General features: G+C 42.3%; 1 protein-coding gene across 3 annotated transcripts in view; it reads left to right on the forward strand.

The window, feature by feature from the left end:
* The window catches only part of CRACD (capping protein inhibiting regulator of actin dynamics), a 186649-nt gene that overhangs the window by 140768 nt on the left and 20810 nt on the right, over positions 1-25071 (forward strand). For all 3 annotated transcript variants that reach the window (XM_075859937.1, XM_075859945.1, XM_075859949.1), the window contains 5 exons: positions 4843-4978; positions 5205-5372; positions 8545-8613; positions 13302-13475; positions 14357-17288. In XM_075859937.1, coding sequence (XP_075716052.1) covers positions 4843-4978; positions 5205-5372; positions 8545-8613; positions 13302-13475; positions 14357-17288 — 3479 coding nt within the window. The remainder of the gene's footprint in view (positions 1-4842; positions 4979-5204; positions 5373-8544; positions 8614-13301; positions 13476-14356; positions 17289-25071) is intronic.

Below are 25071 nucleotides of genomic sequence, written 5' to 3' on the forward strand. Positions count from 1 at the left end.
AGGGTAGGAGACCGGTTGAGGAATACTGTTCCGATTTTAGGAAGTGGTGCGTAGCTTCTCAGTGGAACGATCCGGCCCTAAGGTGCCAGTTTAGGTTAGGATTATCTGACGCCCTGAAGGATCTGCTGGTTAGCTACCCCTCGTCTGACTCCCTTGACCAGGTTATGGCCCTAGCAGTACGACTTGACCGACGTCTCAGGGAACGTCAGCTAGAACGCTTCAGTGTGCTCCCCTCTGACTTTTCTGCGATCCCCCCCGAGGTCCCGCCTCCTCGCCCCTCCACGGAGGACTCGGAGGTACCCATGCAACTCGGGGCCTCCATGTCCCCTCGACAACGTAGGGAGTTTCGCAGAATGAACGGTCTCTGCTTCTACTGTGGGGACGACAAGCATCTACTGAACACCTGTCCCAGGCGCAAGAATAAGAAGCCAGAAAACCTTCCGCGCCTAAGTGATCATCGGGGAGGTCACTTGGGCGCACAGGTATTTCCCGTTAATGTGAAACGCAATAAAATTTTGCTTCCCTTTCAGGTCTCGTTTGCTGGCCGGTCTGCCACGGGCAGTGCTTTCGTGGATTCTGGCTCATCTGCTAATATCATGTCTGTGGAATTTGCTATGTCTCTAAAGATGCCTTGTATTGATTTACCTTATCCTATCCCTGTAGTAGGTATCGACTCGACTCCCCTTGCTAATGGTTATTTTACTCAGCATACTCCTGTTTTTGAACTCCTTGTTGGCTCCATGCATTTGGAGCAGTGCTCTGTACTGGTGATGCAGGGATTATCGTCTGATCTGGTATTAGGTCTTCCCTGGTTGCAGTTGCATAATCCCACGTTTGATTGGAATACTGGGGATCTCACCAAATGGGGTAATGAATGTCTTACGTCATGTCTCTCTGTTAACTCTATTTCTCCCCGGGAGGAGGTAAACACGCTTCCTGAGTTTGTTCAGGACTTCGCCGATGTGTTTTCTAAGGAGGCCTCCGAGGTGTTGCCCCCCCATAGAGATTACGATTGCGCTATCGATTTGGTGCCTGGTGCCAAGCTTCCTAAGGGTAGGATATTTAATCTTTCATGTCCTGAACGTGAAGCCATGAGGGTGTATATCCAGGAATGCCTGGCCAAGGGTTTCATTCGCCCCTCGACTTCTCCTGTAGGTGCTGGCTTCTTCTTCGTGGGGAAGAAGGATGGTGGTCTTAGGCCGTGCATCGATTATCGTAACCTGAATAAGGTCACTGTAAGGAACCAGTACCCACTTCCTTTGATTCCGGATCTTTTTAATCAGGTTCAGGGAGCCCAATGGTTTTCTAAGTTCGATCTACGGGGGGCATATAACCTTATCCGCATCAAAGAGGGGGATGAGTGGAAAACTGCGTTCAACACACCCGAGGGTCATTTCGAATACCTGGTCATGCCCTTTGGGTTGTGTAACGCCCCTGCTGTCTTCCAGAATTTTATTAATGAAATCCTGAGAGAGTACCTGGGTAATTTTCTTGTTGTGTACCTTGATGACATACTGGTGTTTTCCAAGGACTGGTCCTCTCACGTGGAGCATGTCAGGAAGGTGCTCCAGGTCCTTCGGGAGAATAATCTGTTTGCTAAGACTGAAAAATGTGTCTTTGGGGTACAGGAGATACCATTTTTAGGGCAAATCCTCACTCCTCATGAATTCCGCATGGACCCTGCCAAGGTTCAAGCTGTGGCGGAATGGGTCCAACCTGCCTCCCTTAAGGCGTTACAGTGTTTTTTAGGGTTCGCCAACTATTACAGGAGATTTATTGCCAACTTCTCGGTCGTCGCTAAGCCTCTTACGGACCTTACCCGCAAGGGTGCTGATGTCCTCCATTGGCCCCCTGAGGCCGTCCAGGCCTTTGAGACTCTCAAGAAGTGCTTTATCTCGGCCCCCGTGCTGATTCAGCCCAACCAAGAGGAGCCATTTATTGTGGAGGTTGACGCTTCCGAGGTGGGAGTGGGGGCCGTCTTGTCCCAGGGTACCAGCTCCCTCACCCATCTCCGCCCCTGTGCTTACTTCTCTAGGAAGTTTTCGCCCACGGAGAGTAACTATGATATTGGCAACCGCGAACTTCTAGCCATTAAATGGGCTTTTGAGGAGTGGCGGCACTTCCTGGAGGGGGCCAGACACCAGGTAACGGTCCTTACGGATCACAAGAATCTGGTTTTCCTAGAATCGGCCCGGAGGCTTAATCCTAGACAAGCTCGGTGGGCACTATTCTTTACCAGATTTAATTTCTTGGTTACCTATAGGGCTGGGTCCAAGAATATTAAGGCTGATGCTCTGTCACGTAGTTTCATGGCCAATCCTCCTTCCGAGAAGGATCCCGCTTGTATTTTACCCCCTGGTATAATCGTCTCTGCCACGGATTCTGATTTAGCTTCTGATATCGCGGCTGATCAGGGTGCAGCTCCCGGGAATGCCCCTGGGGACAAACTGTTTGTTCCCCTGCAATACCGGCTGAGGGTACTCAGGGAAAACCATGACTCCGCTCTATCTGGTCATCCTGGCATCTTGGGCACCAAACACCTCATTACCAGAAACTATTGGTGGCCTGGGTTGCCTAAAGATGTTAGGGCTTACGTCGCCGCTTGTGAGGTTTGCGCTAGGTCCAAAACCCCTAGGTCCCGACCTGCGGGCCTACTACGTCCCTTGCCCATTCCCCAGAGACCTTGGACCCATATCTCCATGGATTTTATCACCGATTTGCCTCCATCTCAGGGCAAGTCGGTGGTGTGGGTGGTAGTCGACCGCTTCAGCAAGATGTGCCACTTTGTGCCCCTTAAGAAGCTACCTAACGCCAAGACGTTAGCTTCTTTGTTTGTGAAACACATCCTGCGTCTCCATGGGGCCCCAGTCAATATCGTTTCGGACAGAGGGGTACAATTTGTTTCCTTATTTTGGAGAGCCTTTTGTAAAAAGTTGGAGATTGATCTGTCCTTCTCCTCCGCCTTCCATCCCGAAACTAACGGCCAAACGGAAAGGACCAACCAATCCCTGGAACAATATTTAAGGTGTTTCATCTCTGACTGTCAATTCGATTGGGTCTCATTCCTTCCCCTTGCTGAATTTTCCCTGAATAACCGGGTCAGTAACTCGTCAGGGGTCTCCCCGTTTTTCTGTAATTTCGGGTTTAACCCAAGGTTCTCCTCCGTCTCCCCTGGTTGTTCCAATAATCCTGAGGTAGAGGATGTTCATCGGGAACTGTGCACTGTCTGGGCCCAGGTTCAGAAGAACCTAGAGGCGTCCCAGAGCGCACAAAAGATTCAGGCAGATAGTAGACGTTCTGCTAACCCCCGGTTTGTCGTCGGGGATTTGGTCTGGTTGTCGTCCAGGAACTTGCGCCTTAAGGTCTCGTCCAGGAAGTTTGCTCCCCGATTTATTGGGCCTTATAAGGTCATTGAAGTCCTCAACCCTGTATCCTTCCGTCTGGAGCTGCCCCCATCCTTCCGCATACACGACGTCTTTCATGCCTCCCTCCTTAAACGCTGCTCCCCGTCCTGGTCCCCCTCTAGGAAACCTCCTGTTCCCGTTCTCACCCCTGAGGGGGTGGAATTCGAGGTGGCCAAGATTGTGGACAGTAGGATGATCCAGGGCTCCCTCCAGTACCTGGTCCATTGGAGAGGATACGGGCCGGAGGAGAGGACTTGGGTACCTGCTCGAGATGTTCACGCTGGGGTATTGGTCAGGAGGTTCCACCTTCTCTTCCCCACTAAACCGGGTCCTCTTAGTAAGGGTCCGGTGGCCCCTCATAAAAGGGGGAGTACTGTAATGGATCTGCCAGGCACTACGTCTGTGGAGACTCCCAGGGTTAATCAGTCGACACCTGAGGCCAGACCTCTTAGACTGACACCGGCTCCCACCAATCAGGGTGGCAGGCTCAGGAGTGGGAGAGCCTATCACGGCCTGGTCAGTCAGAGTTAGCTCCGCCCCCTGTCCATTTATACCTGCAGTTTTCTCTTCCTCATTGCTTGTTATTCTTTTGGATTCCTGGCCCCACTGCTGCTTGCTCCAGCCTGCTTCTGCCGTGCTTCTGCCTTGCTGCAGTTCCCCTTGTCTTGCTTTGCTTTGCCCCTGGCTTGCTTCTGTCTCCGTGCCCGCTCGGGTTACTCACTTCGTCCTGGTCCTGACTGTTCGTTCGCCGCTCCGTTTCCTCGTGGCGTTCCGTGGCTACTGCCCCTTCCCTTGCGTGTTCCCTGTTTGTTTTCCTGTGCACTTAGACAGCGTAGGGACCGCCGCCCAGTTGTACCTCGTCGCCTAGGGCGGGTCGTTGCAAGTAGGCAGGGACAGGGCGGTGGGTAGATTAGGGCTCACTTTCCCTTCAAATCCTTCCTGCCATCACAGTTATAGTAGTTCCAATAACTTATTGATTAACAATACTTTTGTATTGTATCAAATTTGAAAGTGATGCGGCCCGTCAACTTCACATTTTTTCTATATGTAGCCCACTTACCCGGTCGAGTTTGAGACCCCTGCTCTAGACTAAAGAAACTGAACTCCATAGCCTTATCAAGTAGATTAAGAAAAAGCTTCAAAACATTTTTTTATAGAAAAAAATGTAATGGTAGACTCACGTTAAATTTGAAAAAAGGATTGTTGTTTTTTTCTATTGAATTTCTTATTTCTATCCTACCTTATTACTTCCCTAGTGCAATGTTTCAGCAATGTGAACTTCATACATAGGGTATCGCCATTAAACAGGTTATGCAGTACATTTCATGATTTGTACTAAAAAATTAAACAGTACGACAAAGGATTCACACATGTATGTTGCTCTGAATGTCAAACATTTTTTTGCACCATATGGCAATATCTCACGTATCTGTTCCAGATTCCTCGCCAATAGCATGGGAACAAGAGCCTTTTCTCATGACAGTATTTTCATACCGGATAGACAAGTTGAAGATGACCAAGAAACTCAGGCTACATCACAAGACCACAGTGTGGGAAAAGTGAAGTCACTTCAGGTAAGAGCAAAAAGAGCAACGTGTTGATAGTAATTTGTACTAAGTCTCACTCAATCTGTTTAAATTACAGTCATGTGGTTGCTGCAATATTGTGGACATACTACTATAGCATGAATACACAAACACAATTGTAATGTAGTAGGAAATGTGTTTGGTTATGTTTGTATTACTATTTTCAAGTACATTTGGTCATTGCAATACTGATATTTTAATAATTGCATTCTAGCAACAATTGGGGAAAAATATTCGGTTTGGACAACCTCCGCCAGTCAGTAGTCCGCTCAGGAGGATGCAAGATTTGGAAGCTACCACAGAAGAAATGGAGGAAACACAGAACAGTACCATGGATAGCTTACAGGAACATGATGTGGGATTTCTAAGTAGTGGCAGTAAGGTAAGACTAAACTGTGAGGCCGTGTTAAAGTCTTAAACTTCTATATTGTGAAACACTGTAAGAAAGAGTAAATGTAGAAATGTGTCATAGGACTTAGAAAGTAAAGCAGGACATACACATTTGATAGCTAACATCAAAAGGTTTTAGAGCCGCAACCATCACCCCTGACACGCAAGTATGGTTTCGTATGACAACAAAAGCAGGACGGCCAAGCAGCAATCAGACATCTCTAGCTAAGCCTATACCCATTGTCAGGGGCATGCACAGGATTTTCTTAATGAGGGGGGTTAAAAAAATAAAATAAAATATGAATATGAAGATATGGCTGGACTTGGAGTGTTGTGCGCACTGCACTTCCCCCATTCTCATAGCTCCTACTACAGCAGGCTGAGCTGAGGATGTGGTTGCTGGTTATTGGGGAGAAAGATTCTTAGTCTCCTCTTCTGGAAAGTACAGACAAAACAGATAAAAACAAGGACATTTATGCAAAAACACCGAAAAAGGCCATACTTACAAATGGACACAGCCAGGTCAGAAACGCAGATGAAGGCGAGTGAGCAGGTGCTTTAAATAATAATAGCCACTCCCACTAGTCTTGAGGGGAGTGGTATGTGGTGCATGGGATGTGTAGTAAGAAATAATAAATTAATAGTGTATGTGCAAGTGTAATAATGTAAGTGAAATATAGGGGGCAGTAATGAGTAAAGTGCCTAAAAAATAAATGAATAATGGGATGCAAGTGTGTGAAACATGGAGGGATAGTGTGTAAGTCATGAGGCGCAACGTGTGTAGCCAGGTAGAAGCCTATTTGTGACGCCATGATAATTCATAGAGCGGGCTACCCTGCTTGCTAGGCCAAACAACAACACACCATGCTCTCCCAGCATCAAAGACCCGGCTGTGTCCAAAAGAAGCGAATATAAGTAATAATGAAAAATACCTGGGGTATTAGTGATCATTTTGGCCAAAAGGACGCAAGCTCGCAATCCACGACAAGGATCCCCAGACTTGCGAGTCCCTAACTGGAGCGAAAAGCTCCTGATGTACAGACAAAACAGATAAAAACAAGGACATTTATGCAAAAACACCGAAAAAGGCCATACTTACAAATGGACACAGCCAGGTCAGAAACGCAGATGAAGGCGAGTGAGCAGGTGCTTTAAATAATAATAGCCACTCCCACTAGTCTTGAGGGGAGTGGTATGTGGTGCATGGGATGTGTAGTAAGAAATAATAAATGAATAGTGTATGTGCAAGTGTAATAATGTAAGTGAAATATAGGGGGCAGTAATGAGTAAAGTGCCTAAAAAATAAATGAATAATGGGATGCAATTGTGTGAAACATGGAGGGATAGTGTGTAAGTCATGAGGCGCAACGTGTGTAGCCAGGTAGAAGCCTATTTGTGACGCCATGATAATTCATAGAGCGGGCTACCCTGCTTGCTAGGCCAAACAACAACACACCATGCTCTCCCAGCATCAAAGACCCGGCTGTGTCCAAAAGAAGCGAATATAAGTAATAATGAAAAATACCTGGGGTATTAGTGATCATTTTGGCCAAAAGGACGCAAGCTCGCAATCCACGACAAGGATCCCCAGACTTGCGAGTCCCTAACTGGAGCGAAAAGCTCCTGATGTACAGACAAAACAGATAAAAACAAGGACATTTATGCAAAAACACCGAAAAAGGCCATACTTACAAATGGACACAGCCAGGTCAGAAACGCAGATGAAGGCGAGTGAGCAGGTGCTTTAAATAATAATAGCCACTCCCACTAGTCTTGAGGGGAGTGGTATGTGGTGCATGGGATGTGTAGTAAGAAATAATAAATGAATAGTGTATGTGCAAGTGTAATAATTTTTCATTATTACTTATATTCGCTTCTTTTGGACACAGCCGGGTCTTTGATGCTGGGAGAGCATGGTGTGTTGTTGTTTGGCCTAGCAAGCAGGGTAGCCCGCTCTATGAATTATCATGGCGTCACAAATAGGCTTCTACCTGGCTACACACGTTGCGCCTCATGACTTACACACTATCCCTCCATGTTTCACACACTTGCATCCCATTATTCATTTATTTTTTAGGCACTTTACTCATTACTGCCCCCTATATTTCACTTACATTATTACACTTGCACATACACTATTCATTTATTATTTCTTACTACACATCCCATGCACCACATACCACTCCCCTCAAGACTAGTGGGAGTGGCTATTATTATTTAAAGCACCTGCTCACTCGCCTTCATCTGCGTTTCTGACCTGGCTGTGTCCATTTGTAAGTATGGCCTTTTTCGGTGTTTCTTCTGGAAAGTAGACTGGGATCCCATACTAGTTCTACACAAGTGCTCTGCAGACTATATAAGTGATCATAATACAGTTACATCCAGTGACTCACAGGTGACGTGTTCTATGATTGTAGCCGTTCACTTTCCTGTTTCTTATCAATCCGTCCCAGACCTCCATGACGACTTCTCTCGGCTATGACTCGTCTCTGCAGAGTTTGCTGCTCAGACATCTTTGGGTTCTCGTCTTGCCAGCAACCTCCATACCTATTCCCCACTCTCTACACAAACGTCCCAATTTTCTGCCCCTTTAACAAAACCATCCCGCTGCTTTCCCCAATGCTGTACCTGCTGCTGTCCCAGGTGCCCCATAACTATAGGTAACTCCCAAATGGTAATAATGCCCTCAACACAGTAATAGTGCCCATTAGCCCTTTCCCAGGATAACTTTAGCAGCTTAGGCTACAGGTCTCTTCCGGCCTGCGTCGAGTTCCCCATATCTGTATCCGGAGAATGCAAATACAGTTAAAATGGTCGCAAGGGCACGGTTTTGCCTGTGTACGTCCCTGGCCACGATCAACAAAGGAAGATCACTAGAAAAACTCTGACATGACTGATTCTTTTTATTCTCTCCTGAGAATAGACATCCAGCTGAGTCTGCTTGCTTTCATACAAATTACATTTTTGGGAAGACCCAACTAGTTATGCGGGCCCCCATGTCTATCTCACCCTCGGTTTGACAGGCATAGAGCATTTTTGCCCAGGTTTGCCTGGTACTGATGCCGGCCATGTCTACAGATATATATATAACTGTAATGTTAAAGTATTACGACTTGTAATATATTAACTGTTCATTTTCTTATGTTTTCTTTGACTTTATTCAGATTACAGGATCACCAAGTTCTCACGGGACCAGGAATGTTCCTCATCCAGAACACAAGACAGAGGAGAAGGTCATTCTTGTTATTATCACTATCATAGCTGTAGTTTTATTACGATAGACATATATATATATACATATATGTAGAAATTACCGCAGCACTCCAAAAGTTGATGTCAAACAAAGATGTGGTTTATTATTCCATGTTTCAGAGACAAGCTACGTTTCAGTCCTCTCACAGGACCTTTTTCAAGCTGAAGTGACATGTGCAAAACAGGGTTTTTATACCCATGTGTAAACAATGCATAATCAGCAGTGATAAATGTCAAGTCTTACAAATAAGGCCAACATTTGGCTAATACAATATATAAAAAGTGCACAGCACCATATAGCAGTGTTAAAAAACATATTACATACAATGTGTGTTAAAAACTCATTGCGAAACCGTGTATAATAACAGTTATATAACATTGGAAAAGTATACATATTCATGAAGGGGAGGAGTCACGAGCCACTCACCAATCGCCGAATCACAGACAGGTGTATGCAAATAGCACTTCAATTAGCAGCTACGATCCTCCAGTGTCTACAACAATCAACAGTGCATGTCAACCTGGCAGACACAAGCTAGTTCCGTTGCTACAGTTACGAAGTCACTGCTATAAACAGCATACCACCAACGTATGTTGCTTATAAATTGCTGAAGTTATCAGAGAAATGCCACCATATACATCACAAGATAAAACCTTTATTAGCTCCAAAAACCAGAGATAGATTATAATTTAGCGACCGGGCCATTGTCTAAACAGTCACATAAATAATGTAGCTAAATAATTTTTAACACACATTGTATGTAATATGTTTTTTTAACACTGCTATAAGGTGCTGTGGACTTTTTATATATTGTATTAGCCAAATGTTGGCCTTATTTGTACGACTTGACATTTATCACTGCTGATTATGCATTGTATATATATATCGCCGTAATTGTACCGACCCGCAAAATAAAGTAAAACTGTCATTTATAGCACACGGTGAACGCTGCAAAAAATGAACTAAAAAACATTGTCAGAATTGCTTGTTTTTGGTCACCCGGCTTGCAAAAAAATGGAATAAAAAGTGATTAAAAAAATCGCATGTACCCCAAAATGGTACCAATGAAATCTACAGATTGTCCCGCAACAAATAAGCCCTCACACAACTGGTGGTGAAAAAATAAAAAAGTTCTGGCTCTCAGAATATGGCGATGCAAAATGTGCATTGTGTCCAAAATCGGATAAGATCGGGCGCCATTTATCAGTGCGACACCGGCCACATATCTGCGGATTATTTATTTACCGCATTATTATACCCTCTTATTATACCCTGATGTTCTCCGCACAGATTACATAAGCCCCCCACATTATAAACTGAAATACCAGCAAAACCCCAAACAGAACTACTACCAAGCAAAATCTGCACTCCAAAAGCAAAATAGCGTCCCTCCCTTCTGAGCCCTGTAGCGTGCCCAAACAGCAGTTTGCGCCCACATATATGGCATCGCCATACCAAAGAGAACCCGCTTAACGTTTTATGAGGTATTTGTCTTCAGTGGCACAAACTGGGCACGACATATTATGCACTAAAATGGCATATCAGTGGAAAATTGCAATATTCACACCATCCGCTGTGCATTAACCCCTTTGCGCACTATGACTTAATAGCACGTCATGCTGCGGAGGTTGATGTATGGAGCGGGCTCACGTGCTGAGCCCGCTCTATATGCTGCGGGTGTCAGCTGTGTATTACAGCTGACACCCAGGACTAACGGACCGGAAGAGCCTGTAAAAATAACAATATACTGCAATACATTAGTATTGCAGTATATTGTACCAGCGGTCCAATGATCGCTGGTTCAAGTCCCCTAAGAGGACTAATAAAATGTGTAGAAGTTATTAGTAGTGAGAAAGAAAAAAGTTTAAAGTTAAAAAAAAACTTTTCCCATTTTTCTTCTAAAGTAATGTAAAAAAAATAAAGAAAATTGGTATTGCTACATCCGTAAAAGGCCGAACTATTACAATATACCATTATTTAACTCGCACGGTGAACACCGTAAAAAATTTAAATAATTTAAACCGCCAAAATTGCTGTCTTTTTTTGTCACTTTAGCTCTAAAAAAAATGAAATACAACTTTTGGATCACTTTTTATGTACCAAAAAATGGTTCCAATAAAAACTACAGCTCGTCCCGCAAAAAATAAGACTTCCCACTGCTCATTCAACCGAAAAATAAAAAAGTTACGGCTCTCAGAATGTGGTGAAACAAAACAACTTTTATTTTAACAATTGGATTTTTCTTTGTAAAAGTAGTGTAATATAAAAGCCGCAGAATAAAGTAAAGTTTTCGTTTTTACCGCACGGCGAAAGCTGTAAAAACGAAAACCCCAAAAAGTGGAATCAGATTTTTTTTCCTATATCAGCCCGCAAATAATTTTTTTTCAGTTTTCCAGTATATTTTATGGCACTTTAAATTGTGTCAATAGAAACTACAACTCCTCCCGCAAGAAATAAGCCCCCACACCACTCTACTGACGGAAAAAGAAAAAAGTTATGGCTCGAAGAACGTGGGGAGTGAAAAACGAAAATAAGAAAGCAAAAAATGAATCAGTCCTGAAAGGGTTAATTCATTTCTAATGAAAAAAAATTATGACCACATGTGGGTTATTTCCGTACCCGGGAGAAATAGCTTTACAAAAATTGGTTGTTTATTTATCCTTTATCCCTTGTGAAAATGAGAAAATTCTGCATTTTAGTGGAAAAAAATTGTGATATTCATTTTCACAGCCTAATTCTAATAAATTCTGCAAAAGACCCGTGGGGTCTAAATGCTCACTATACCCCTAGAAAAATTCCTTGAGGGGTGTTTCCAAAATGGGGTAACTTTGGGGGTTTCCACTGTTTTGGTCCCTCCAGGGCGTTGCAAACGCGACATCCCTGCTGTGGGTCCAATCAGCAGTTTATTACCAGATATGGGATATTTCCGTAATCGGGAGACATTGCTTTACAAATGTTTGGGTACATTTTCTTCGTTATTCCTTGTAAATATTAAAAATTTTAGTTTTTTCAGAAAAACAGTAGATTTTCATTTTTATAGACTAATTCCAATATATTTAGCGAAAAACCTGTGTGGTCAAAATGCGAACTATACCCCTAGATAAATTCCTTGAGAGGCGTAGTTTCCAAAATGGGGTCACTTTTGGGGGGTTTCCCCTGTTTTGGTCCCTCCAGGGCGTTGCAAATGCGACATGGCACCAAAAACCAAACCAGCAAAATCCGTGCTCCAAAGTCCAAATGGCACTCCTTCCCTTCTGAGCCCTGTTGTGGGTCCAATCAGCAGTTTATTACCACATATGGGGTATTGCCGTAATCGGGAGACATTGCTTTTCAAATGTTGGAGTGCATTTTCTTCGTGATTCCTTGTAAATATTAAAAATTTCTATGTTTTTTTCAGAAAAACAGTAGATTTTCATTTTTACAGACTAATTCCAATATATTTAGCGAAAAACCTGTGTGGTCAAAATACGAACTATACCCCTAGATAAATTCCGTGAGAGGTGTAGTTTACAAAATGGGGTGAATTTTGGGGTGTTTCCACTGTTTTGGCACCACAAGACCGCTTCAAACCTGACAAGGTGCCTAAAATATATTCTAAAAATAAGGAGGCCCAAAATCTACTGGGTGCTCCTTTGCTTCTGAGGCGTGTGATTCAGTCCATTAGCACACCAGGGCCACATGTGGGATATTTCTAAAAACTTCAGAATCTGGGCAATATAATATTGAGTTGCATTTCTCGGGTAAAACCTTCTGTGTTACAAAAAAAAATGTATTAGAAATGAATTTCGGCAAAAAAAATTAAATTTGTCAATTTCACCTCTACTTTGCTTTAATTCCTGTGAAATGCCTAAAGGGTTAAAACACTTTGTGAATGCTGATTCGAATACCCAGAGGGGTGCAGTTTTCAAAATAGGGTGACTTCTGGGGATTTTCTAATATATAAGGCCCTCAAAGTCACTTCAGAACTGAACTGGTCCCTGAAAAAATGGCCTTTTGAAATTTTCTTTAAAATATGAGAAATTGCTGCTAAAGTTCTAAGCCTTGTAACGTCCTAGAAAAAAGAACGTTCAAAAAATGGTGCAAACAAAGTACACATATGTGAAATGTTAACTAGTAACTATTTTGCATGGTATTACTATCTGTTTTACAAACAGATACGTTTAAATTTAGAAAAATGCTAATTTTTGCACATTTTTTCTAAATTTTGGTGTTTTTCAGAAATAAATACCAAAATTATTGACCAAATTTTTCCACTAACATAAAGTACAACATGTCACGAGAAAACAGTCTCAGAATCGCTTGGATAGGTAAAAGCATTCCGATGTTATTACCACATAAAGTAACACATGTCCGATTTGAAAAATCGGCTGCGTGCTGAAGGCCAAAAAAGGCTGGGTCCTGCAGGGGTTAAATACATGGAGGTGGTCATTGTTCCTCTAGGTAAAAATTGTTCTTATGCTATATGACATTAAATACAGTTTTGATAAATTTGGAATTCTTCTATATAATATGTATGATTAGTGGATAAGCAGATTAAAAAAAAAAACAATGAAAGACAAAATTCCACCATACAGAAATGTGTGTGTTATATTCTTGGAAATAAATAAAAGATTGGAGCATTTTTTACAACAAAGTAAGAATTTTCCAAGTCTGTCTTGTATGTTACAGGTCACGCCATTAAAATCATCTCGCGCAAAAAGACCATCTGGCACAATAGACTCTATAAACTTGGATGCTGTTCCTCGATCGGCTGCATGTTTAGATAATAGTGCTGCTAAACACAAACTTTCTGTCAAGCCAAAAAATCAGAGAGTGGCAAAGAAACACAGGGGGATGTCCCAGGTAATATACTTTAATCTAATATATACTGATAGATATAGCTAAATGAATGCATTTTAGATGTACGATCCTGCAAATCATTTGTTAGACATTAGTGTATATATATCAAGAAATTTATAATATATCAAGAGATTTAATATTAGATTTTTTTTTGTACTGTCGGCTTAATAATAACTTACTAAACGTCTCTATGTCTGTTTAACAATATGGAAAGTTTGATAATCAGGTGAATGTCAAGAGGAATTCTTCTGTACGTAAGGTTTCCAGTGAACACTTGATGACCTATCTTTAGGATAGGTCATCAATATGAAATTGGTGGGGGTCCAATCTACCGACACCCCCTATGATTAGCTGACTGATGGGGCCACAGCCTCTTCATCATTTACCAGGCACAGCACTGTCCATAGCAGCTGTGCTTGGAATTGCAGTCACTACAGAAGTGTACGGCGCTGTGCCTGGTAGACGATGAGGAGACTATGGTAACGAACGCCATGGCCCCATCAGTCAGATGATTGGTGTGTGTGAAGAAAGTCGGACCCCCACTGATCTAATATTGAGGGATAGGCCATCAATATGAAAGTCCTGAAGAACCCCTTTAAGCTGCCTAATCATATTAGATTGATGTTGATGGATCCTACTATTGTTGACTTGACCTAGAATTTGCTCATGGGGGGAAAACTAATTGACCATAATAGATTTTTTTTTATTTTTCTCCACAAGATAAGCAGCACCAGATGTGTCTGGCAGTGTCTTCCACTCTCTCGTCCATTAATGTTAATTGACACTTGCTCAATTTCTACATTAGGGCTTCTGACAGCTGACTTAAAATACGTGCCTCATACATGCTTTCTTTTTTTTTTTAAAGCTTTTACTTTTCTCTACAGGATTGTTACAGCATAGAAGACAATGAACAGGAAACTGGATTGAATGTGAATCGATCTCTTAACAAAGCCTTGTACCACTCAATGGATATTTCCAATCAGGATATAATTGTGACTAATTATTTTGAACGAAAAGCCCTTGGATTACAAATTTCTGAGCATGTTCAAGTGACCAGAGGACAATATGATGGGAAAAAAAATTGGGAAGAAAAAGAAGAGGAGCCAGTCACTTTTAAATCTGAAGAAAGTAGACAAATGGATAAAGAAAAGAAGTTAGAAGCAGATAAACGTAAAACAGAAGAGGAACAAAGAAGACAGGAAATCATTAAAAACATTGATTTAGAAAGGCTCCAGCATAAGATAAGAGCACAGAAAGAAAATGAAATGAAGGAACAGCGTAGACGCGAGGAAGAGAGAAAACTGCGAGCTGAACAAATTTTAAAAGAATTAGAAGAACACAGGAGGCAAGATGAGCATAGACGTCTCATACTAGCCGAGGAGCAGAAGAGCAGTGAGCTGGAGCAGCGGAAAGCACTGCAGCAAGCTGAAGAGCAGAAGAAGAATGAGATGGAGCAACACAAAGCTTTGCAGGATTCTGAAGAGCAAAAAAGAATAGAACTGGAGAAGCAAAAGGCTCTTCAGAAAGCAGAGGAACAGAAAATACATGAAATTGAGAAACAGAGAGCTCTGCAGGAAGCTGAGGAGCAGAGCAAACGCAAAATTGAGGAGCAGAGAATCCTTAAGATGGCAGAAGAACAGAAAAAGCGTGAACTTGAGCAACAGAAAGCACTTCAGATTGCAGAAGGAGAGAGAAAGTGTGAGGAGGAGCAGCAGAAAGCACTTAAGATTGCAGAAGAGCAAAGAAAGCATGAACAGGAACACCAGAAAGCACTCCAAATTGCACTCCAACAGAGAAAGTATGAAATGGAGCAACAAAAATCATTTCAGATAGAAGAAGAGCATAAAAGATGTGAACAGGAGCTGCAGAGGACTTTACAGAAAGCAGAACAGAAGAAACTAGAAGAGAAGAGGCATGACTTGGAGGATCAGCGAGCCCATAAGGCATCTGAGGAGCAGAAAAGGCTTGGAGTCGAAGACCAGAATGCTCTTCAACTAGCGGAGGACAATAAATTGCTTCATGAGGATGCTTTACAGAAAGGAGATGAAATGAATGAGGATGTTAAGAAGAATGTAGTAGACCCAAGGCATTTGTCTCAAGACCATGAAAACAGTATTATAGATAAACATCTACCGGAAAAGCCAAAAGCAGAAGAAGGACGTAAAGAAAATGATGTGGATATAAAACAGAAACAACAGAAGCAAATTGAACTCCAAAAGCAAGAAAGGTGTAACGAAGAATTGCGATGGCAGGAGGTGGACCAAAGGCAAAGACCATTTACGTTTAAGGTCACATCAGGTGAAAAACAAATTATATTTGAGAAAGTTAATTTATCTCCAGTTACATTAGTAAAAGAGCAACCAACATGCTCTGATACACCAGATCTTAAAGAAACTAAAGCTAGCAATAGTAACCATGCTCTCCCATCCTCCCAGTGCATTCCCCACACTGCAATTTTGGTTACAGGAGCGCAACTGTGCGGAACGGCTGTAAACCTTAATCAGATTAAAGACACAGCTTGTAAGACATTGCTGGGACTGACAGGAGAGAGGAAATTAGATATTGTCGAAACCAGAAATGAAAGAGATAATGGCAATACGAAATATATCAGCAGTAAAACAAAATACACTTCAGAGACATTAGAAAATCAATCCGTATTTGCAGAATGGGCCTCCATTAGGTCAAAAATCTTCAACAAATCTGAAAATGTTGCTGTGACTGAAAAGAACAAAAGTGGTGCTCAGGTATCTAGTGATGACTGGACAGGAAAGGGTGAATCCCATAACATCTTAAGAAAGACAATGTCAGCTAGTGCAAAATTCTCTATAACTCCAGCATGGCAGAAATTTCCAGAAACTGTGAAAACGGTTGAATTTAGTAGTGAGACTTCAGTAATGCAATCAAGTAAGGAATATATGGGAACAGTATTACCTGACAATGCAGCTCAGGGTAGGCCTACAGAAAGGGCACAGAGTGTCCAAGAAGTGGGGTCACATAAAGTGAAAAAGCAAGTTATGATTGAAGATGGTGCAGAAGGCTGTATATTTTCTAAAGATCTTCCATCCTTCTTGGTTCCTAACCCACCTCAGTCTCCTCGCCGTGTTCATTTAGAAGGACAAACTTCCCACAATGCACAAACGACCAACAGTATGAGAAAAACAGATAAATTATTACAAAGTACAGAGGAGAAAACAGCTCCATTTGGAGTCAAACTAAGAAGGACACATTATTCCTTGAGGTTTCATTCTGATCCTCAAAATGAACAGAAACGGAAAAAACGATATAGTGCAGGTGACAGCTTTGAAGGTATTCCTACTCCATTCACTGCAGGAGATGAAACTGAAATAAGGACTATATCCAACAAAGAATTTTCAGCATCCCCTACGAAGTTAAAGAAAGATAGCACTGTTAAAGTCTTGTTAGATACCTCAAACAATTCATCTGAAAACATACATTGTACACTTGTTTCTCCAATGATCCCAGGTACAAGTCCCCATCTGTCATCACCTAACAAAGACAGAATCGCTCCTAAGTCACCCGTAATCCCAAAGCCATCACTTGCTCCTAAACCACCCAGCCCAACTCCACCATCCTCTCCACTTTCTAAACTGAATAAAGACGATGAGAATGACCCACATGGGGAAAGATTGGACAAAACTGAACAAGGAAGGGTATGTAAGGACGTTATAGTGAGTGCTGCTTTGCCTTCTTTGAAACAAAGCGACAGTCTAGAGTATGATGGGACAGATAAAGCAAATTTTCCATCAATTCCTTGGAGGGAGAAGCCAGACAAAAGACCAGAGAAAACTGGTAGAGGTAAGTCAATCATATTTCAAATGCAAATCTTTACCTATATATTACAAGTACAAGATGAAAGATCTAATGCTGCACATCATTAAACAATAGCCAAGTGTCTCATAAGTGGTTTGAGTATTCATAACAGTGTGAATCATTCTGAACATGATTGAACTTTAACTCTAAGTTTAAGGGGTATTCTGATGACAGACATGTATGGCATATCCTTAAAAGTGGGTGGGGGTCCCATGATTCCCATTGTGCAGTCCCCTCGACAAAGGTAGAAGATACAGGGGAGAACCAGTCATGCATGCATATGGCTTTCTTTATTACAACCTGACAGTTGCAGAAACAGCCAAGCCAGCATAATACTGGGAAATTGCTGCAGTCTGCAAGAGAACTGCGATTTTAGAAAAAGTATCTTCCGGAATTAACCACAAACATAAAGCCAGACCTACACTAAGAGCTGTCCTTCCTTTTTCCTAGAAAGTGCTGGGAGTGCTGATAGGAGTGTCTCTTTTCTCCTTTTCCACTGTCCCCTCTTACAATACACTTGATTGATGTTCTTTAGCAAACGGATGACTCCACTTCCTTACGTGATGCCATTTAGATACGTGATGGGAATAGTAGGTTCCCATCACACTACTGGTGATACATTCTCTCCTGCAGAGCCAAAAGAACGGGTTTCAAGATGGTGCGGAAACAGAATTTATCGAATGAAAAGCACCAGAAAAGTGATGTAATGTGTTTTATTGAAAGGCATAAGAATTTGTCATTTTGTATCCTGATGTCATCATAGGCAATAGATTGTTACCCTACAAGCAAAACATAACATGTTGAGAACATCTGAAATGTATTTGAATAATCTTTTATTCACCACTGTTTTCTGGTGGACGCACACTTTTGAGTCACTGGCAACGTCGGTTGTGTAGTGGCAAGTAGAACCCTGGACCATCACGGTTCTACTGAGCCAAAACTTAGATCATAGAAACCAATAGTGATCGAAGTCCGGTTCAGTAGAACCATGGGGGGCTGGGTCTTGCAGCTTTAATATGGTTGTTGAAATGCAGTTATATTATCTCCATCTGAAACCTCACTCTGCTACCATCAACTGCGTAACCCAAGGCTTAGAACGTAATTATGTTTTCTATTTTCCTGTTCATGCCTGTACTATAGCACACAAAAATATAATAAAATGCCTTATCAGCAACTTTTTATTGCCCTTAGAATCTTTTGCAGTAGGTGCAATGAAGTTGGCTGTTATATTTTTCTATGATATAACATAGTGAACGTATATATGGCAAACCCTGTTAAGGAGTAATGGTCTCACGGCACCAGAACTACATAAAACTCAAACAAAGCAACAGTATAGTTCTAGAGCTAGGTCTATATTGTTGGTTTGTTAGTTATTTGATGTAACGTAGCTGATTATTTTTCAGACACATTTCCGCTAAGATTAACCTTCAACCTGTCTAGTGAATCTGGCAGATACTTCGCTCTTTATTACACTCAGAGTTGTCGACGTTGATAGCTATAGAGATTTGCAGAGTATAATCCATAACCCATTTATGTAATCAGTTACCTATTTTACACAGCTTGTAAATTATAATACAATGACGGCTATTGGCATTAAATAAAATAAATCAGGAGTATTGAGGGTAGAGATTATTCCCCTTTTCCTGTTTAAGGGCTCATTCAGACGAGCGTGTGACAGCCGTTAAAACAACGGCCGTCACACGGACACATGTATTTCAATGGGGCTGTTCACACAACCGTTGTATAAACGGAGCTTGTTACATAGTTACATAGTTACATAGTTAGTACGGCTGAAAAAAAGACACATGTCCATCAAGTTCAACCAAGGGAAGGGAAAAGGGAAGGAAAAATTTCTACACATAGGAGCTAATATTTTTTTGTTCTAGGAAATTATCTAACCCTTTTTTAAAGCCATCTACTGTCCCTGCTGTGACCAGCTCCTGCGGTAGGCTATTCCATAAATTCACAGTTCTCACTGTAAAGAAGCCTTGTCGCCTCTGCAGCTTGAACCTTTTTTTCTCCAGACGGAGGGAGTGCCCCCTTGTTTTTTGAGGGGGTTTTACAAGGAACAGGATTTCACCATATTTTTTGTATGTGCCATTAATATATTTATACAAGTTAATCATGTCCCCCCTTAGTCGTCTTTTTTCAAGGCTAAATAGGTTTAATTCTTTCAATCTTTCCTCATAACTTAAATTCTCCATGCCCCTTATTAGCTTCGTTGCTCTTCTTTGTATTTTTTCCAACTCCAGGGCATCCTTTCTATGAACTGGAGCCCAGAACTGGACTGCATATTCTAGATGAGGCCTCACTAATGCTTTGTAAAGTGGCATTATTACATCCCTGTCCCGCGAGTCCATGCCTCTTTTAATACACGACAATATCCTGCTGGCCTTTGACGCAGCTGATTGACACTGCATGCTGTTATTGAGTTTATGATTTACAAGTACACCCAGATCCTTCTCAACAAGTGAATCCGCCAGTGTAGCGCCCCCTAGGACATATGATGCATGCAGGTTGTTGGTACCAAGATGCATAACTTTACATTTATCTACATTAAACTTCATTTGCCAAGTGGACGCCCAAACACTTAGTTTGTTTAAATCTGCCTGTAATTCATGAACATCTTCCATAGTCTGAACTATATTACATAGCTTGGTGTCATCTGCAAAAATAGAAATAGTGCTATTAATCCCTTCCTCTATATCATTAATAAATAAGTTGAATAATAGTGGTCCCAGCACTGAACCCTGGGGTACACCACTTATAACCGGGGACCATTCAGAGAAGGAATCATTGACCACAACCCTCTGGATACGGTCCTTGAGCCAATTCTCAATCCAATTACAAACTATATTTTCTAAACCTATAGTCCTTAATTTACCCATTAGGCGTCTATGGGGGACAGTGTCAAATGCCTTTGCAAAGTCCAAAAACACTAAATCCACAGCGGCCCCTCTGTCTAGACTTCTGCTCACCTCTTCATAAAAACAGATTAGGTTAGTTTGACAACTTCTGTCCTTAGTAAAACCGTGCTGGCTGTCACTTATAATGCTATTTATTGTCACATAATCCTGTATATAGTCCCTCAATAGCCCCTCAAACATTTTCCCCACGATGGATGTTAAGCTTACTGGTCTATAATTACCCGGGGAAGACCTAGAGCCCTTTTTGAAAATAGGCACCACATTTGCCCTGCGCCAGTCCCTTGGCACTATACCAGTCACTAGAGATTCTCTGAATATTATGAAAAGGGGGACAGAAATAACTGAACTAAGCTCTTTAAGAATTCTAGGGTGTAACCCATCTGGTCCCGGAGCCTTGTGCACATTTATTTTATTTAATTTAGCTTGGACCATCTCTACATTCATCCAATTCAGTATATCAACTGATATATTAACAGCACTGGCACCGGCTACATCAGCTGCTCTTTCTTCTGTTGTATATACAGAGCGGAAGAACCCATTTAGTAACTCTGCCTTCTCTTGATCCCCTGTGATCAACTCCCCATTACCATTATCTAGGGGTCCTACATGTTCAGACCTTGGCTTTTTTGCATTTATATGCTTGAAGAATTTTTTAGGATTTGTTTTACTATCCTTGGCCACCTGCCTTTCATTTTGTATTTTTGCTAATTTTATTACATTTTTACAGATTTTATTAAGCTCTTTATATTTTACAAAGGCTACAGATGTACCCTCAGATTTGTATTTTTTAAATGCCCTTTTTTTGTCATGTATTGCCCCTTTCACTGAAGGTGTAAGCCATGTGGGGTTTAATTTGAGTCGTTTATACTTATTACCTGTAGGAATAAATTTTGCACTATAATAACTCAAAGTAGATTTGAAAATCTCCCATTTATCATTTGTTCCATTATTTGACATTAGTTCTTCCCAGTCTATATCCTGAATTGCAGCCCTCATCCTGGGGAAATTGGCTTTCTTAAAATTAAATGTTTTTGCCCTCCCAGCCTGCGTTTGTTTTTTACAGTATAGGTAAAATGTAACTATATTATGATCACTGTTACCGAGGTTTTCACGAACATTGACATTCCCAACAAGATCTGCATTATTAGAAATTACCAGATCCAACAGAGCTTCACCTCTAGTCGGGTCTTCCACAAACTGGCCCATAAAATTTTCCTGCAATAGGTTGAGGAAATGTCTCCCCTTTGCAGTTGAAGCCGAACCATGACACCAATTAATATCCCGGAAATTAAAATCTCCCATTATCACTACAGTACCCGCCTGTGCAGCCCGCTCCATCTGTTTATATATCTGACCTTCCATCTCCTCAGTTATATTGGGGGGTCTATAGATTACACCAAAAGTAATTTTTTCAGTGTTTACCTCCCTTTCTAGTTCCACCCACAAGGTTTCAACCTCCTCACAGTCTTGACCCACTATTGTCTCTTTCACACTCGCCTTCATATCACTTCTCACATACAGACATACACCACCACCTTTCCTATTTGTCCTGTCTTTACGAAAAAGTGTAAAACCCTGTAGATTTACAGCCCAGTCATGTGAAGAGTCCAGCCATGTTTCAGCAACACCAACTATATCTATATTTTCTTCCAGTATCAAGGCCTCCAGCTCCCCCATTTTGCTTGCTAGACTTCTGGCATTTGTGAACATACACTTTAACTTGCCTGTCAGTTTTTCACTTTTATTATCAGAAATGTGATTTGACATTAATCGGTCCTTTTTATTTACACTGATGTTTTGTAACGAAAGGATCTCCTTATCTTGTTGTCTAGTCCTCTCCCCACATTCTGTTTCTCCCCCCACCAATATAGTCTGACCCCTCTCTAACCTGGCTACCCCTTTTTTTTCTACATTGACCTCCCTCCTCAGCCCTAGTTTAAATACTCCGCCACCCCAGCTAGAATTCTCTCCCCCAGCACAGCGGACCCCCTTCCATTTAGGTGCAAATCATCTGCAGAATACAGTTTGTACCCCAATGAAAAGTCAGCCCAGTGCTCTAGGAACCCAAATCCTTCTCCTCTACACCAAGACTTCAGCCATGCATTTAACTCCCTAAGCTCCCGCTGTCTTTTCCTGTGAAGGGTCCGTGCAAAAATAGGACATGACCTATTTTCTTTCATTTTCAGGCATCCCTTCATAGACTCTAATCTATGGGGGATCCGTGATAACGTGTCCCGAACAGGTGCACCTCAGTCGTGAAACACCTTAGGAGCATGTATCGCTACCTAAAGTGAATCTGTTTACCATATGATAAAACACGTTCCCTTCATCTCTAATAGAATCATGAAAGTTTTATAATGTAGAGACAAAAATGCATCAAGATCCTTCAGAATTGTGATATCTATCTATCTCTCGCTCTCATATCTATCTATCTATCTCATATCTATCTCTCTCATATCTATCTATCTCTCATACGTATCTATCTAATCTATCTATCAATCAATTCAATTTAATTCAAAGAAGCTTGATTAGCAGGACCAAATACACATTAGCATTGCCAAAGCAAGTAAGAAGTAAGGGAATGAGGTATAGGGACTAATGGATTGGGGGATAGGGACACATCTAGGGTTGGGATTATACAAGTCCATGGCATATCATGTCTCTCTCAGTCTATGGCATGCGGTGACATATTGTTCCGCTGTGCCCACTGTGTTTTCCTCTTTACCCAGCAGGATGTATAGTTTCTCTTCCTCTTCCATGGAGCTGAAGTCCGATAAGAGATCAGAGAGTCTCCTGAATTGAGTGTCCCTCACTGCTGAGTATTTGGAGCAGTGTAGCAGGAAGTGGACCTCATCCTCCACGGCCTCCTGGCCGCACTGTTGGCACAGTCGGCTCTCCCTGGGCTTGTAGGTTTGTCTGTGGCGCCCGGATTCGATGAGCAGGTTGTGGGCTCTCAGTCTGTAGCGGCTCAGGATCTGTCTGTCTCTGGGGTTGGGCAGTTTCTCCAGATATGGTGCCAGTTTATATTCTCTCTGTAGACTCCGGTATATTGTCAGTTTCTGGGATGTCTTTATGTCGTTCCTCCAGTCACTGATATACTCCTCTTGGCCCTCGTTTATTGTCTTCTTTATTTTGGCTTTTGTGAGGCCGCACTGAGTGACATTTTCTTCAAGCCAGGTCAGGGTGAAATGTTCGGGGGGGGGGCCTGGTTTACCTGGGACCCCTTGGTGTAGAAAGGCTTTATGGTGATAGGAACTTTGCCTGCTGCTATGTAGATGGGCCCAGAATGATAGCGCCCTCTTCTGGATTGTGAGGTGTAGTGGGAATCTTCCCAGTTTGGCTCGACAGGCACTATTTGCGGTATTCCGATGGACTTGGAGAAGATGTTTGCAGAATTCTAGGTGGAAAATTTATGTTGGACTGGAATCCCACCTTGACCAGTCTGGGTATGTGTCCGGACCCCAGACTTCACTGGCATGCAAGAGTATTGGGGAGATGATGGAGTCAAAGAATTTAAGCCAGACCGTCACTGGTGGTTTGAGGTGATAGAGTTTTGTTCTGATGGCATAGAAGGTTTTGCACGCCTTGTCTTTCAGCATCTCAATGGCTTGTTTAAAGCTTCCTGATTGGTTGATTTCTAGGCCTAGGTAGGTGTACCTGTCAGTCACTGTAAGTGTGGCGTTATTTAGTGTAATAGTCGGGTTCCTGGGGGATTTTGAGTTACTCCTCTGGAACACCATGATGTTGGTTTTCTTTGCGTTGATGGGTAGGGCCCACGTGGAGCTGAATTTTTCTAGGATTTGCAGGTTGTCTTGGAGACCTTTCTCTGTTGGTGATAGCAGCAGAAGGTCATCTGCATACAACAGAAATGTCCCCTGGGTGTCATGGAAGGTGAGACCTGGTGCTGTGGAGGATTCCAGAGCTGTGACCAGTTCATTGACGTAGATGTTGAAGAGCGTTGGACTGAGGCTGCAACCTTGTCTAACTCCTCGGCTCTGCTGGATATCAGCCGTTCTTCTCCCGTTCACCTTCACGCTGCATCTATTCTCTGTGTAGGAGCTTCTGATGATGTCATAGGTTTTACCTCCTATTCTGCTCTCCAGCAGTTTCAGGAATAGGCCCGGGTGCCACACTGAGTCGAAGGCCTTATTAAAGTCCACAAAACAGGCGTATATCTTCCCATGCTTTGTATTGTGGACGTGGCTCTTAATGAGGCTGCGCAGGGTGTAGATGTGGTCAGTGGTGCGGTGGTTTGGCATGAACCCAGCTTGGCTTTGGTTGAGGACATTATGCTGGGTGAGGAAGCTGACGATTCTCTTATTCAGGATGCTGTTGAACAGTTTCTCCAGGTTGCTGCTGACACATATCCCTCGGTAGTTGGCTGGGTCGTGCCTGTCCCCACTCTTGTGGATTGGTGTTATAAGTCCTTGGTTCCAGATTTGAGGGAAGTAGCCGGCACACAGCACCATATTGAATCGTTTTACTATTGCGGCCTGTATTTCTGGCGGGCTGTGTTTTATCATTTCTGGTGAGATTCTGTCTAGGCCGCTGGATTTTTTACACCTTATGTCTGAGGTTCTCTCTGTTACTTCTTGCAGTGTTATTGGTGTATCCACGGGGTTTTGAGAATCTTTAAGTGTTTCCTCCATCGCCTTCAATTTTGATATTATTTGTTTTTGTTCTTGGCTTTGTTCTTCTTTCGGGATATCTTTGTAGAGGTCCCTGAAATATTGGAGCCAGATGTTGCCATTTTGTATATGAAGGTTGTTTTTCTTGCAATTTTAGCTCATGTGTTTCCATAATTCCCAGAATGAGTTGTCATGGAGGGCATCTTGGAGTTG

The sequence above is a fragment of the Rhinoderma darwinii genome, chromosome 1, assembly GCF_050947455.1.
Source record: "Rhinoderma darwinii isolate aRhiDar2 chromosome 1, aRhiDar2.hap1, whole genome shotgun sequence".
Classification (NCBI taxonomy): domain Eukaryota; kingdom Metazoa; phylum Chordata; class Amphibia; order Anura; family Rhinodermatidae; genus Rhinoderma; species Rhinoderma darwinii.